We start from the raw sequence: 15,253 nt of genomic DNA, 5'->3' as shown, positions 1-15,253 counted from the left end.
CTAGCGTTACATACGTCTTCACGAGAAGGTACTATTAACATAAACCCAACTATAAACTCACTCCATTATACACATAACAATATGCAACACTATATATTTTTAGTGAGCTAAAAAACTACATCTGAAAATATGGCAGCAATAAATAATGTAAATGACTGCAAAAACTCACCGTCTTTGCTCACTGCGACTAAAAGGGAAAACAAACAAGCCGCGCAGCGCTCAACGGAAGCGTTTAAATTTGCCACTGTTTTGAACCAGCCAATGACAAACGTTGTATTCACCAACTTGTCACTTATTGGCTTATGCAATGTAAAAACGTATTACGTAACCACGTAATCACAAAACTTAAAATCTGCGTGATTTTGTACAGTGATGTGTGTAATTTTGAATACGCCGGCTCCAGTCCACATAATACTGAATACACGTTGTTATTTTTTAGAAATACACACCCACAAGTTGTTAAATTCAGTGTCACAAACTGAATCATCCAAAAGTAGAAATGTTTAATGTGTGACTTTCTTTTCGTTCTCTTAAAGATCGTTAAATAGGCAGCCACTTTTTCTTCCTCCAAACTTTTATGTCTTATAAACAGTGTAAATGGGTACATTCATCAGCTAAGGAAAAAAAAAATGCAAAAAAATGATGGAACAAAAAATAAATAAATAAAAAATCAGCAAACGTTGCAGTTACACATCATGATGTCAGTGTATGATAGCACATACAGATAAACGCACACAACTAAATTATAAAGTAATGAAATGCACGACTGATTTTGTTCCTGCCTATGTGTTAACCCTGCGACAGACTGGCGACCTGTCCAGTGTGTACCCTGCCTCTTTAACTTGTGTGGGTATTATACAGGGTAATACATCTGCAACACGAGCTATCAGCGGTGACCCTTCGGTATATTGAATCAATAACATAGAACTTCAGAAATGATGAAGGGGATACTGTGGGTGTCAGCTAACCTTGTTTCATATAATTTAATAGATAAATGCTTTATATACCAACTGCGCTCTAAACACGAACATCCCTGGGAGGCTGTACTCAGGGGCACAACCTTCAGCCTCTCGGTTAGGGCTAAACAATGACTTTTCATAATATATTATTTTGGTTGGCTAAGTTGCCGTTCACTCATGACTTCAACGTATCCTATTGGCTGAAAGTATGTGGTTTGGCCGGGACAATCCTCGTAGCGCTTTCGGGGGCGGGACTGTTAGTTCTGACAGGAAAACTAAAGAAAGGCGAGTATCTCGCAGGAAAAAGGTAAAACTCTGATTGCTCAGAATCTCCCTTTGCTTTTTAAAATTCTTAGCGTTGAAACTGGTATCAAGTAATATGCTTCCTTCTCTAAAGTGTGTGTGTTTAGGTCGACAAGAGGCCAGCTATCATGAAGAAGTAAGCAAAGTTAGCAAGCTAATGATTAGCTTCCGTAGACGAAAGGGAAACTGCAGCTAGGTAGAAGTTAGCCGACACTCTGGTGACCTAAAGAGGTCAACGGGCTACTTCAGAACTGAGGAAACATTAGCGTGCCAAGTTTTATGTAACTTCATTTCACCAGCGTTGAGCTGAGTTACAAGTGCCCCTCCATCGGAGGCACGTATCATTAAGGAAGTGAAGTTCTAAATCAGCATAATATTACAAAATCCCCAGATAACCGAGGCTTAAACTCTCAGCAGTGTATAACGGTAAACTATCTTGTTGTGAAGTAGTTAATGGTTCTTATAGGTATTTACAGAAAAGACTAGTCGTTTATAGTATAACTGTAAAGTTAGTTAGGAGATCGATGTACTCAAAATATGTCTGCCTTTACTGAACTGCGTTTGAGCGGACGTCTGAACCTTCAGGAAATAGTGATGTCACAGAAATACATCCTGAAATTACTGCTTTGGATAAAGAAGAGTCACAGCGCTTGAATGGGTTTATCGACACAATTTAAAAGCCAAATTGTGGCATTTGTGAGCCAACATATTTATATTGGGTGCCATATTTAGTCAAAAGGACAGAAATTTGGTCTTAACTATCATAACTGTACTTTATTGTGTAGTGATGTGTTCAGTGTTATTGCCACACACACACACACACACACACACACACACACACACACACCAAAAATACTATAAGAAGTTTCATTTTTGACATGGTTGTCATATGTAATAAAAAGATGTCCACTAATGCTTTTAGCAAAATTCATAATTATTTATGTAAGAGATTAGTTCAGTAGATTCATTTTTCTAAAAAGGCAGCTTGGTCCAAAATAACTTGGAAAGTTGAAAAATAAAATTTAGTTTTTAATAATTTCAATTATCAAGGAAAAAAAAAAAACCCAAACTCCCTGGCCCTGTGGGGGGAAAGTTATTGGCCCCCTTGAGTTGAATTCAGTTTCACTCACCACAGGGCCTGATTACTGTCAGGCCAGTTTAATCAAGAAATTGCTTAAATACAACCTGTGTCACAACGTGAAGTAGGCTAAAAGATCTCAAAAAGTAACAAACCATGCCAAAGTCTAAAGAAACTCAAAAAGAGTTGAGAAACAAAGTAACTGACATCTGTCTGGAAATGTTTACAAAGCCATTTTTAAGGTTTTGGGACTCCAGGGCACCACAGTGAGAGCCATTATCCACAAATAAAGAACACTTGGAACAGTGGTGAACTTCCCAAAATTGACAATGGGCGATATATTTGCACATGCACAGACTTTTTGATGGGCAGAGCAATGTAATCATGGACTGATTTGCATGTTTTAAAATACAGAAGAAGGCCAAACATGGACAAACTAATTTCCCCCCAAAATTAGGGCTGTCAGCCCTAATGCGGTCATCACGATTAATGCGATTAAAATTTTGAATGCGCTCAACCCATCTGGAGCGCAGAATGAACAAACTTTGGACTAACTGCTGAAATGCGTTGATAGAGACATTTCAGGGATTTTAATTCAGTCTGCGCTCCAGATGAGTTAATTGTTCATCGCGTTGGTCGTGATGATGGCACGTTAACGCTGACAGCACTAAAAAAAAAATATAAAGTCGCCAATTTGGGATTTCTTTGGCTTTAAACCAGATGACAGAGGTAAACCTAAGGATGTAACCAAAGCGGTGTGCCGCTTGTGCAGACGTATAGTGCTCAAACACGGCTAACTTACATGAGCATGTACGTGTCCACCATCCGGCTGAGTATGCTAGGCTATCACCAGCTTCTGCAGCTCCATCAACAAGCATCTGGGCGCACTCTGAGGAAGGGGCATTTGCTCACAGATGAATGAGGGTGCTGTTAAAGCAGCGCTATTATTTTTCTTTCTGTTGACTGCTTCTATTAGCTCCATCATTATTAGCAAACTTACTCATAGGCAAATGAATCAATCAGTCAATAAATAAATACTTTTTTTTTTTTTTTACGGATCTTGGAAGCTAGCTGACCAAAATGAGTAACATCCAAGCCATCAATACATATCGCCAACTATTCATCTAATGCCCATCTCCACTAGTAAGGTAGCCGCAGTAGAAGATATGTCACTGATAACAAGAACTCCTCACAGTACTTGCAGGTCTTCACCTGAAGTCAAGCTCTTCGAGCCTCTGCAAGCAATGGAAACAGGCAAGGTGAGGATTAGTAAGTGTCAGAACTGCAATCCTTGATGAAACAACGCATTCGAAATACATCAGGAAGATGACCTCCTGAGTTTAGCTGCTCCAAGAATGCCTAAGACAGCTGAAGATGGAGAGTGATGAGGAAGAGGAAGTATGGATGACTGAGCCCCTGCGGATGAAGGAAGGATGAAGGAAGTGGATGACATCAAGAAATCCTACCAGTTCCTAGAAGAGGCCGGCCTACAGGACAGCACAGAGGCTGTGATCATGGCACATGCCTCTATGGATCTAAGCACCAGATCCATAAAGGCGGCTGTCACAGCTGACAGGACCCAAGTTACAGACTGTGCAAAGGGACCCTGGAAACTGTGAAACACATAGTACCAGGATAAAACCTGGTGAGTGTTGTTCCTGGAATCCAGCACATTCCAGGAACAACATCTGAGACCTCTTTCCAGGAGAAGAGCGCAGTCCTAGGAACAGCTAAGATACAGAACGCATAATAGCAGGATGTCAAGTTGGGACTCAATATGCCTCCTGTCTGGAAAAACTAGTCACATGCATTGTTCAGGTGTGAGTTGGGCCCATTCTTCAACACAAACATTCTTCAAATTCTGTGGTGGTCCTTGGCTCTTGGACGACACTTCTGATAAGTCTTTTCCTGCAGGGAACCATCCGATCCACAAAGGATTGGATGTTTCCCAACATCTGGGAAGAATTTTATGTCAGTAGCGCCTTTACAAATATATTCCCTTTGAAAACTGGTGACATGTTCAATACTTATTTTACCTGCTGTATTTAAAAACTAGTCCACCTACCTAGATACAGCAAGCTTCTTTATTTTATTTTTTTAACAAACCTGTGTTGTGCCTAATTTAGGGAAAATATGATTCAGCACCACTTTCCTCCTTGGGACCCTTAAAGGATGTTTTGGAATATAATTCTCAAACTTGGATAAACTTTTCTTCCATGTTTTCATTCATTGTGTGGTTGAACTTCATGCAGCTGTACACTTTTTTTTTCTTTTTTTTTGGTGTTACAAACATACATCACAACGCACGGTTTTCAAAGCTCAACTGTTGAGGATTGACCATGACATGTGTGAGTGCTCACACTCTGCAGGAAACCGTTATTTTGCGGCACAAGCAATAGAAAAGAATGTGTTTCAGATCCCTGCATTCCATTTTCAGGCAAAGCAGTGGCTCTCTGATACAGTTGTGTCTGGTTTAGTTACAGAGGGATATTAATAATGTCCTCATCAGGCACTCTACCTGCAAAGACAGGAAATAACCACAACTGACAAAAGCTAGAACTGTTTTGCCTAACGTTCAAAATAAGCTGTGATGAAACATTACAGTTGAAGTTATTTTGTGATTGTTGAGAAATGTGCAAACATTTTAGGGACCTTGCTTCAGCTCTGTCCAAGCACACATTATTTTCTTCTTAGTTTTACGTAGTATTTTCTCACCTTTTCAGATTTCTTATTTCCCTGATTTTGTGTTTTCACAAGAGCTCAAACCACTCTCCCTAACAAGTTTGTCTTTGGCAATAAACCTTTGTGTTAATTTAAATCTCTAGCTTGGCTGATGGATTCTGTACTTTGACTTTTTTCAGATGGCGGCAATCAGAAAGAAACTGGTGATAGTCGGTGATGGAGCCTGTGGCAAGACTTGCCTCCTCATAGTGTTCAGCAAGGATCAGTTCCCTGAGGTCTATGTGCCTACAGTGTTTGAAAACTACGTGGCAGATATTGAGGTGGATGGTAAACAGGTAAGCTGTTCATTCTAACAATAAATGTCAGATTGTTTTATATTTATTGTAGCACAGTAGCATAGCAGTGTGTGTGCTATGTGTGAGGCTAAGAGTTTTAAGACGGGACATATCTAAAGTACTTTAACACTAGCCAATTTCATAAATAGCACATTATATTGTAACTATTGATTGATGTATGTATGTTAATATTGAAGCTGAAACTAGCTTTAATTATTTTCTCTATCTTGGATAGCTTTATGAATGTTAATATAGATATAGCTGATAGAGTTGTGATATTCATTACTGCAAAATTTGCTTTTAACTTTTTGGTCAGCCACCTGCACAAAATGCAGCCACACGGATGATTTCTGTGGTTAATAAGTTCAGAGTTGACTTTAAGTACACCTTGAGTAAAGCTTAACAATAAATAATTTTAACATGGCAGTCTACCACTAATAGATAGTATTAGTCACATGCATTGCTCAGGTGTGATTTTGGTCCATTCTTCCACACAAACAGTCTTCAAGTCCTGAACGTTACATAGGCCCCTTCTATGAACTCTGACCTTTAGTTCTTTCCAAAGATTTTCAGTTGGGTTCAGGTCAGGTGACTGGCTGGACCATTTCAACAGCTTTATTTTCTTTCTTTGAAACCAGTTGACAGGTTCGTTGACAGTGTTGTCTTGCTGAAATATCCACCTTCATCCTGGTAGAAGGCAGCAGATTTAATCAAGAACGTCTCGCTTCATTTTTCTATTCATCTTTCCTTCAATGACATGAAGCGTGTCAGTGCCGTATGCTGAAAAACATCCCCACACCATGATGTTCCAACCTCCAATTTTCAGTGTTGGTATGGTGTTTGTGAGGCGATATGTTGTGACCTCCCAGCATGGTGTGTAGACCAAGTTTGGTATCATCTGACCAGACTAACTTTCCCAGTATTTCACAGGCTTGTTTAAATGTTGTTCAGCAAACTTTCTGTAGCTCCATAAGTGCTCCTTGGCTCTTTGACAACTCTTCTGATAATTCTTTTCACTCTTCTGTCTGAAGTCTTGTGGGGAGCATCTGGTCGTGGCTCGTTGATGGTAAAATGATGTTCTTTTCACCTCCAGATCATGGCCCCAACAGTACTTACTGGATCCTTCAGTAGTTTAGAAATTCTCCTGTAACCCATTCCATCAGTATGGTTGCAAAGGTCTAAAAGAGCTTATTTTACATTATATACATTATTTATGGACATCAGTGGTTTGACTTGTTTGTATGTGTGGATTGGATGGTTACCAACATCTGGTAGGAATTTCTGTCAATAACAACTTTAGAAATATATTTACTTAGAAAATTGGTGACATGTTCAATACTTATTTTACCTGCTGTATGCAAAGTGTTAAGGCCAGTCAAACTTCGATACAAGAGCAATGAATTTAGTTCAGCATAGAGCTGGGCGATATGAGATTTTTTCATATCACGATATGTTTTTTTCATTTCAGGCGATAACGATATCTATCACGATATAAGCCAAATAACTATATTTGTAAGATTTAAATGTGCCATTGCTCACAAGTAAAATGTGAAATAATCAGCAGCTTGTTTTTAAATATTTATTTCCCATAATAAGTTCAACAGGGTAGATGTACTTAAGGAACATGAGACTTTTTCAGATAAATAAAGGCAAATATTGCAAACTACACAAAAGGCAGCCGCTAAAGCGTTTAAGTTTCAAAATAGAACAAACGAAACAGACTAAATTGTCAATTCCACTTAGAAACAAAATATTAATTCTAAAAATAAATCTTAGTTTGTTTTACAGAAGAACAGACAAAACTGACTAACTTTTGTCAATATCAAATAAACTGAGAACTAAAAGGAAATTCTCAAACTCTCCTTGTTGTATAGCTTAGCTTTTCAAACAGTTTTAACAGTTACTTTAGTCTGACAAAAGCCGAATGACGAATTAGCGCTTCCAGTCAGAGACTGAGGCTACGTCCACACGTACACGGGTATTTTTGAAAACGGAGATTTTCCGTTTTCGTTTTAAAAAATAATCCCGTCCACACATAAAGGCAGAAATGAAGGAAAACGCTGCTATGAACATGCCAAAGCAGCAGGTGGCGCTAGATTCCTAACCGTGCAGAAATGTTGGCCAATCAGAAGTCTAGAAGCCTCGGTGGGAAAAAGTAAACAAAGCTGGGGCATAGAAGCAGAACCGAGTCGTATGTGTGGAGGGACAGTAACTGTGTGTATATGTAAGCATTTAAACACTGCAGAGAGTAGAATTAACAGTAACAGTATTGTAGAAATTCATTTCACCGAAACAATAACGTGGCGCACAGTGTGACGCATGCACCAGTTTATTGTATTTCCAGACTTGCTTTCGGCACAATTTACAGTGCACGCTACTCTGTTTTTTGTCAGACTTGAAATAGCCGAAATACCTTCAAACTACGGAACTTCTATGGCTCTTCCGTTCGACAATCTCTCCGGCATTGGAACCATCATCTGTTTTCTCTTCGGTCACGCTCGGTTGATTTTTCTAGTCGGCACACTCATTTCCTCCATTATGCGCTGGCTCCATTACCCGCTGGCTGCTTCCCAAACAAACACACGTGCGGCTTGGCACTTGTGCTATACGTAACGAGTCACGCGACGTGACGCTGCGGCCCTGATTGGTTCGGCTCTGCGCTACCTAATTTGGATTGGCTGACCTTTTTTTTTAAATTTTTTTAAGAGGACAAGAGCGGCGAAGTCTATCGCGATAGCTTAATTTCTCTATCGAGTAAAAGTTATATCGCGATACATATCGTTATCGTTCTATCGCCTAGCTCTAGTTCAGCATAATGAGGCACATCACAAACTAACCACCTCCTATTACCAGTTTTAAATCTCTGTTTATATCTAACTGTACATACTCGTGTACATACCCTTTCAAACTGAATTTCTGTAATACTGCATCTCACCTGCAGTATCTGTGCAGCTCACGCTTTGGATTGACTGATCAAGCAAAACATGATCTGGAGCCGGGTCATAATTTTACAGCTTAGCAAGAAAACAAACAAAAATGAATCCATTTCCCTCCCAGTTGTAAAACTGGAGCGAGGTCTGTCCATCCAAACTATCTATGAATGCAAAATCAAAACAATTATCAATGCATTACTCGGTATAGAAATTACTTGTAGATCACATTAATCTTGAGAGAATGTCTCAAACAAGGATCTTGGGGGCAGATGTCACCAAGAGGTTGGTGGGTTGTGCTGCTCTTTTCTTCTCTACTGTCGCCCCCTTAAGTTTGTCTGCACCTTCATCAGTCGAGTGCTCATGCCCTCGATTTTAGGACTCTGTGTAAGCTAGAACACTAATCAATGATTTACACCTCATGCACTTACATACATGCCTGAATGGCTTCCATCCACCTGTCTTCATAGCATGCTGTTACATGATAAAAATGGGCCTGTGTTTGAGGACCCTAAGCAGGATTGGTGTGTGTAGTAGGAATTAACTATAGTCCCTCCCCTGCAGGTGGAGCTGGCCTTGTGGGACACAGCAGGTCAGGAGGACTATGACCGACTGCGGCCTCTGTCATATCCAGACACAGATGTCATCCTCATGTGCTTTTCCATTGACAGCCCTGACAGTTTAGGTGAGTCTGTTTCTGTTGGTTTCATTAAAAAAAATGAAAAAACTCTTTTATATCTGCTGCATGTTTACCTTGTCCACATTGTACCTGATGCAGAGAATATTCCGGAGAAGTGGACTCCAGAAGTGAAGCACTTCTGTCCCAATGTGCCCATTATTCTTGTGGGAAACAAGAAAGACCTGCGAAATGATGAGCACACACGCCGAGAGTTGGCTAAAATGAAACAGGTCAGTGACGGCATGCACTCATACAGTTTCATATTAATCCCACCACACAAACACTACACTAACATAACTAATGACAAAAATGTCCATAACTTTTGTGTGTCAGCCTTTAGTCTACTACAGTTTCCACTAACATTCATTAGGTTTTTTTATAGGGCTACAGCCACTGATAATGAAGACAAATATATTTACTAACTTTTGTTTTGATATAAAGTGTGATATAAGTGAAAAGTTTGGACACAGTTTCTCATTCAATGGTTTTTCTTTATTTTCATGACTGTTTACATTGTAGATTCTCACTGAAGGCATCAAAACTATGAATGAACACATAAGTGTGAAATAACTGAAAACATATTTGATATTTTAGATTCTTCCTAACAGCCCCTTTGCTTTGATTCCTGCTTTGCACACTCTTGGCGTTCTCTCCATGAGCTTCATGAGGTCGTCTCCTGAAATGGTTTCCAACAGTCTTGAAGGAGTTCCCAGAGATGATGAGCAGGTGACTGTGGAGGCCAGGCCTCCATCACTCTCTTGGTCAAACAGCCGTGACACAGCCTGGAGGTGTGTTTGGGGTCACTGTGCTGTTGAAAAATCAATGATGGGATGGCATGTTGCTGCAGGATGCTGTGGTAGCCTTGCTGGTTCAGTGTGTCGTTAGTTTTGAATAAATCTCCAATAGTGTCACCAGCAAAGCCCCCTGACACAATCACGTCTCCTCCTCCATGCTTCACAGTGCATGCATGTAGAGACCATTGTTCACCATTTCTGCGTCACGGGTGGAACCAAACATCTCAAATTCTGACTCATCAGACCAAAGCACAGATGTCCACTGGTCTAATGTCCATTCCTTGTGTTTCTTGGCCCAAACAAATCTCTTCTGCTTGTTGCTTTTCCTTAGTCGTGGTTTCTTAGCAGCTGTTTGACCATAAAGGCCTGATTCACACAGTCTCCTCTGAACATGTAGAGAGATGTCTGTTACTGGAGCTCTGTGTGGCATGTATCTGGGCTCTAATCTGAGCTGCTGTTAACTTGTGATTTCTGAGGCTGGTGACTCGGATGAATGTGTCCTCAGCAGCAGAGGACTGGGGCGTCCTCATGTGAGACAGTTTCATCATAGCGTTTGGTTCTTGCGACTGCACTCGGGGACACAATCAAAGTTTTCCAGACTGACTGACCTTCAGTTCTTAAAGTAACGATGGGCTGTTGTTTCTCTTTACTTAGCTGATTGGTTCTTGCCATAATATGAATTCTAACAGTTGTCAAATAGGGCTGTCAGCTGTGTACCAACCTGACTGCTGCACAACACAACTGATGGTCCCAACCTCATTAAGAAGGCAACAAATGAACCCTGACAGGCACACCTGTGAAGTGAAACCATGTCAGGTGACAACATCATGAAGCTCACTGAGAGAAGGCCAAGGGTTTGCAGCGCTGTCAACAAAGCAAAAAAATCATATTTTGCATGGTTGGATCTTAACAAGGTTCCAAGTAGAGCTTCAATATGCAACATGAAGAAATGGGAGTGAGACAAAACAATTATTTTTGAAAACAACATTTAAACTGAAACAGGCTGTTTTACAGCTGAACAAAAGTTTAGGTCCACACCTCAAAAAAAAACCTGTAAACCCCCCAAAACAGAAATCAAAGGTCCAAACATGAACTCGGTCATGAGCAGCTCCACCGTGTTGATCACATCAGAAATTACTTCCGGCATGCTTGATGATTTGCTGGTAAAGTTAAGACAGGCTTCTGCATATACCATACTGTGGACAGGTGTGCTTTATACATTTAAATGGTAAATGGTAAATGGCCTGTATTTGTATAGCGCTTTTCTAGTCCCTAAGGACCCCAAAGCGCTTTACACAACCTGTCATCCACCCATTCACACACACATTCACACACTGGTGATGGCAAGCTACAATGTAGCCACAGCCACCCTGGGGCGCACTGACAGAGGCGAGGCTGCCGGACACTGGCGCCACCGGGCCCTCTGACCACCACCAGTAGGCAACGGGTGACGTGTCTTGCCCAAGGACACAACGACCAAGACTGTCCAAGCCGGGGCTCGAACCGGCAACCTTCCGATTACAAGGCGAACTCCCAACTCTTGAGCCACGATCGCCCCATTACAGTAAAGAGTTCAGATGGGGAGTGTCTGGAATTGATTGATTGTAATCTGTGGGCTAAATGTGCTCACAGCCAATCTGTGGGAGGGATCAAAGACTTATTTCACTCAATGACAAACAAATCAAGATTACTTTTATGTTTTTGTTTCTGGACCTTCGGTTACTCTTACTGATCTCCATTAAAATTAATCTACCATGAACATTAGAGTGTGTTCATTTCTTCTAAGTGAGCAAACGTATAAATCCCACAGAGGGTCGAATAATGATTTCACTTCTTCTTTTTCATTGGATTGAGCTGGTTTTCCTTCATGGTTTTGTTCTTCCCAAACAGGAACCTGTGAAGTCAGAGGAGGCGAGAGAAATGGCCAACCGGATCAATGCCTTTGGTTACTTGGAGTGCTCAGCCAAGACGAAGGATGGTGTGAGGGAGGTGTTTGAGATGGCCACCAGGGCGGCGCTACAGGCCAAGAAACGAGGCAGAAAGAGTGGCTGCCTTCTGCTATAGAGTGTCAAGTTACACAGGTTAGGGAGGACAGGAGGAAAGGATCCTTGCCAACAAAATCATTCCTCCTGTTTCTACGTTGTCACCATGCTGTGCAGAATTGAATGGGTCCTTTTCAGGAATAAGGGAGAAAATCAAACTAGGTCAAAAGGGGAGTGTAAGCATTCATGTCCAAGGTTTAATCTGCCTTTAATCTGTAATCATATCTTTGGATTCATCAAACCTAAAATCAAGAGAACATGGAAAGAAGGAACCATCTCTCTTAAAGAGGTGCGTTGGGATTTCCAGACCTATGAAGTGGTCTCCGTTATTCTAAATTGCAGCCTGATGGTCTGTACACGAGCCCATCTTTAGAACTGATCCATCCCAGGTGTTCAGTACATTCACAGCTGTGTACCATATGAACAAGTTTCTGGAGGACTTGGCTTGTGGCGTTTCTTTCAGTTAACATCCTATTAGTCTGTACTTTTGTCATTTCCTTTATTTCTCTGCAATGACCATCCAACTCTATACAGACCTGATTTCCTCCTTTATGATGATGAAGTAACCTGTCGCTGCAGGTTCACATTCAAAATCCACACTACCGCTCAAAAGTACAAGTTGCCAAATGTCAAATTAAATAATTCAATAAAAATCACACTTTTATTCTTTATTATTGATATTAAAAAGTTAGAAATAATGATTTTTGCAAAAATAATTGAGTCTTTCCAGCATTCTACCATCAGTTTGCTGACATTTTAGTTCATTCTTCCAGAAGCTCCCAGTTTAATGTGGGTGAGAGTGGACTGAGATCCAATGACTGTGCTGGGTTCTCAGCTGCTTCTGTATAGTTTAGTCATTCTATGGCTCACTTTGCTGTTGCAGTCAGTCAGCATCCACAGGATCCGATGTTGTCCTGAATTTCCCAGAATTTCCCACTTCACCCCAAAGACCTCCAAAACTTTTACAAAGTGCCACTTGACAGGTGGCAGGCACACCTCCACGATCCTTCAGTCTTTGTCTCAGAAATATTCTTTTTGACCCAAATACCTCTGTTAGGTTTATCTGTTCATAAAACTTTCTCCCTGACTTCCTCTGTCCAACATCTGTTCTTTTTTCCCCACGTTATTTCTAAAGCACTTTAAAAACAACATAACAGCTGACCAAAGTGCTGTACAGAAAATAAGAGAACAAAAGAATAAATCAGTAAAAGTACATACAAAGGGTAAGAAGACGACAACTCTCACTGGGTTAAAAGCCAGGTGTGTGAGTTAAAAGTTGTGTTTTTAAACGGGTTTTAAAAACAGTGAGGGATGGAGCCTGCCTGACCTCCAGAGGCAGCTCATCCCACATTTTGGGAGCCAAAGCTGCAGAAGCTGGGTCTCCTTTGGATTTATAAAAGCACCTGGTTAGCTGATGTAAGAGCATGTGACGGCATGTAAGGGTGAAGCAGCTCAGGGGCAAAACCATTAAGAGAATTAAAAACAAAATAATTTTAAAATGGATTCAAAACCTTTACCCATCTATTCATTTTATAAGGTGGTCTCTTTTTTCCCCACTGTTTTTAAGCAGGCATTCCTGATCTGCTTCTCAGCTCTTGTTGTTTAGTGTTTAACAGGTGTTGTTCTCAGACAGCAGACTCCTGTATTTGGCCTGCTGCTCAGTTGGGCTGTTCTATAAAGGGAATAATATTGTGTACAATGTTCTGGGCAGCTTCCTGCATGCAATAGCGTTCACTTTCATAGCACATTATTGTTGAACACACAAAGGATGATGTTTCAGTTACTCAGCTAGCTAAAAGTTTAAAAATGTAATGAATTAACATTCTAACATGATAAACTTGAATTAGTAACAACATGCCATTGGAACACTGTGTGCTAAAAATCGGCCTTTCTACTCCAATACAGGTATTCCAATAAAATTACAGTAATGCATGATTACATTAGTTGTGTATGATGTAGTCATAGACTGTGGTTCATTTCTGACTTTTTGTTTTTCAAAATAAAAGTCTGCGCTTCTCTTTCAAAACAAGGACTTTGTGTGATGCCAAACCTTGTGTGTAAGATTAAATTACCAGTGTTTTGTACAACTTTTCAAAATTTGATTGCTCGATTTTGTTTTTCAAGTCATTAAACTGATGTGGACTGTCTAACACTGTATGTAGTTGGCTATAGAAGCGCTAACAAAGGCAAATGATCCTGAACAGAGTTTTTGTTAACTGTCAGATATTAAAGAGGCCTCGGTGTACCTCTGACACAGAGGAGTGGATGTTTATAGAAGAAAGGATTGTGTTCGAGTCGAGCAGTTCCAGTTTTAATGCCACACCTCCATGTTTCTGATCCGGTCTTGTTCACCTGCTGTCTTGAAGAGTTAATATAATGTACAATTTCTACAACACTAATTCCATCAGTGCTACAGTTAGACTGTAACTAGAAGGCTTTTAAGACTGGACACACTTGGTAAAGAACAGTGTTTCTCTTCTAATATCTTTGTGTTGTACTGATGGAATTAGGGCTCTGGAAATTTACATTATGCTACTTTAAAGCATGTTGTGAGGCTAATATGTAACTCATTATTTAAGTACAAGTTTGAACATTTATAGTGTACCTATATGTTTTGTTTTTCTTTCCTGCTCTGCATTCCATTGTATGCTATTTTAACTATGGGATATTCCATCAGCTTACTTTTGTATTATTTGCACATAGCTTCAAATGTCTGTGTCATATAAAAACACACAATGTCCAAATTCTGAAATGCAAAATGCAAGGATCTTCTATAGGATTGGTTATTTGTAAGCAAAATATTCTTTTATATCCAGTAGTCTTTTGTAAAGTTTTCTAAAGGAAATACATTTGAGAATGACCAAATCTGCTGTGTGTGTCACTTCTCATGTGTTTTGTCCTCTTACCCACTTAAGAGTGTCCAAGTCTTGGCTCAAGATGGTGAGCATGATGGTCTGTGTAGATGTCCATGTGTCTGCAAACGTATAACAGGAACATATTCCCCATCGATGCTATAACCTCATCAATAGCCAAGTTTAATCCCAACTCCATACTGCAAACATTCAACTGTTATAATATTCAAGTATTCCAGATAAGCAATGAGTCTAGTTTTGCCTCACAAAGGAAAAATAACATAAAAACCACAGTGTAATTACTGGCCAACACTTGGCAGACTTGTGATGTAAGTGTGTGTGAGCCCCACATTTAAGGGCTTTAGATGCAGAGAGATGCAGAGAGGCTGGAGAAGGTTATGAAAGCCATTCTAAAAACCTGACAGTTTAGCAGTTCAGCGGATAAAATGACTGTTGCTGTTTTTTCAAAAACAATGCACTGCACATCAAACCTCATCCCAACAATGACATATGGTGGAGGAAGCATGTTTTGGGATCGACGCCTGATCTCTTCATCCTCAAATATATTCCATTGTGGACACAGACAACTGGAGACCCCG

General features: G+C 40.2%; 1 protein-coding gene across 2 annotated transcripts; it reads left to right on the top strand.

Moving 5' to 3' along the window:
• The first annotated feature begins 1,184 nt into the window (after positions 1 to 1,184).
• On the top strand, positions 1,185 to 14,526 carry LOC146611172 (rho-related GTP-binding protein RhoA-C). Of its 2 annotated transcripts, none has more exons than XM_085344836.1 (5): positions 1,185 to 1,244; positions 5,202 to 5,357; positions 8,852 to 8,972; positions 9,066 to 9,196; positions 11,651 to 14,526. In XM_085344836.1, exons 2-5 carry the CDS (start codon positions 5,202 to 5,204, stop codon positions 11,822 to 11,824), a joined length of 582 nt encoding a protein of 193 aa, XP_085200962.1. In that variant the 5' UTR covers positions 1,185 to 1,244; the 3' UTR covers positions 11,825 to 14,526. The 2 variants fall into 2 exon arrangements, with proteins under 2 accessions (XP_085200962.1, XP_085200961.1); XM_085344835.1 differs by having other exon boundaries at positions 1,214 to 1,266.
• Positions 14,527 to 15,253: the final 727 nt, after the last annotated feature.

Source organism: Diplotaxodon limnothrissa, linkage group LG20, assembly GCF_057381915.1.
Source record: "Diplotaxodon limnothrissa isolate DT_005_m linkage group LG20, D_limnothrissa_male_GT1.1, whole genome shotgun sequence".
NCBI lineage: Eukaryota > Metazoa > Chordata > Actinopteri > Cichliformes > Cichlidae > Diplotaxodon > Diplotaxodon limnothrissa.
This window is presented reverse-complemented; position numbering and strand designations above follow the sequence as displayed.

What these genes read in the sequence shown, in the direction of transcription:
- LOC146611172 (XM_085344836.1), top strand. Translation starts at nt 5,202, where the DNA reads ATGGCGGCAATCAGAAAGAAACTGGTGATAGTCGGTGATGGAGCCTGT. An exon ending in TGACAGCCCTGACAGTTTAG is followed by an intron (nt 8,973 to 9,065) that starts GTGAGTCTGTTT and finishes TACCTGATGCAG; the next exon opens with AGAATATTCCGGAGAAGTGG. An exon ending in AGTTGGCTAAAATGAAACAG is followed by an intron (nt 9,197 to 11,650) that starts GTCAGTGACGGC and finishes CTTCCCAAACAG; the next exon opens with GAACCTGTGAAGTCAGAGGA.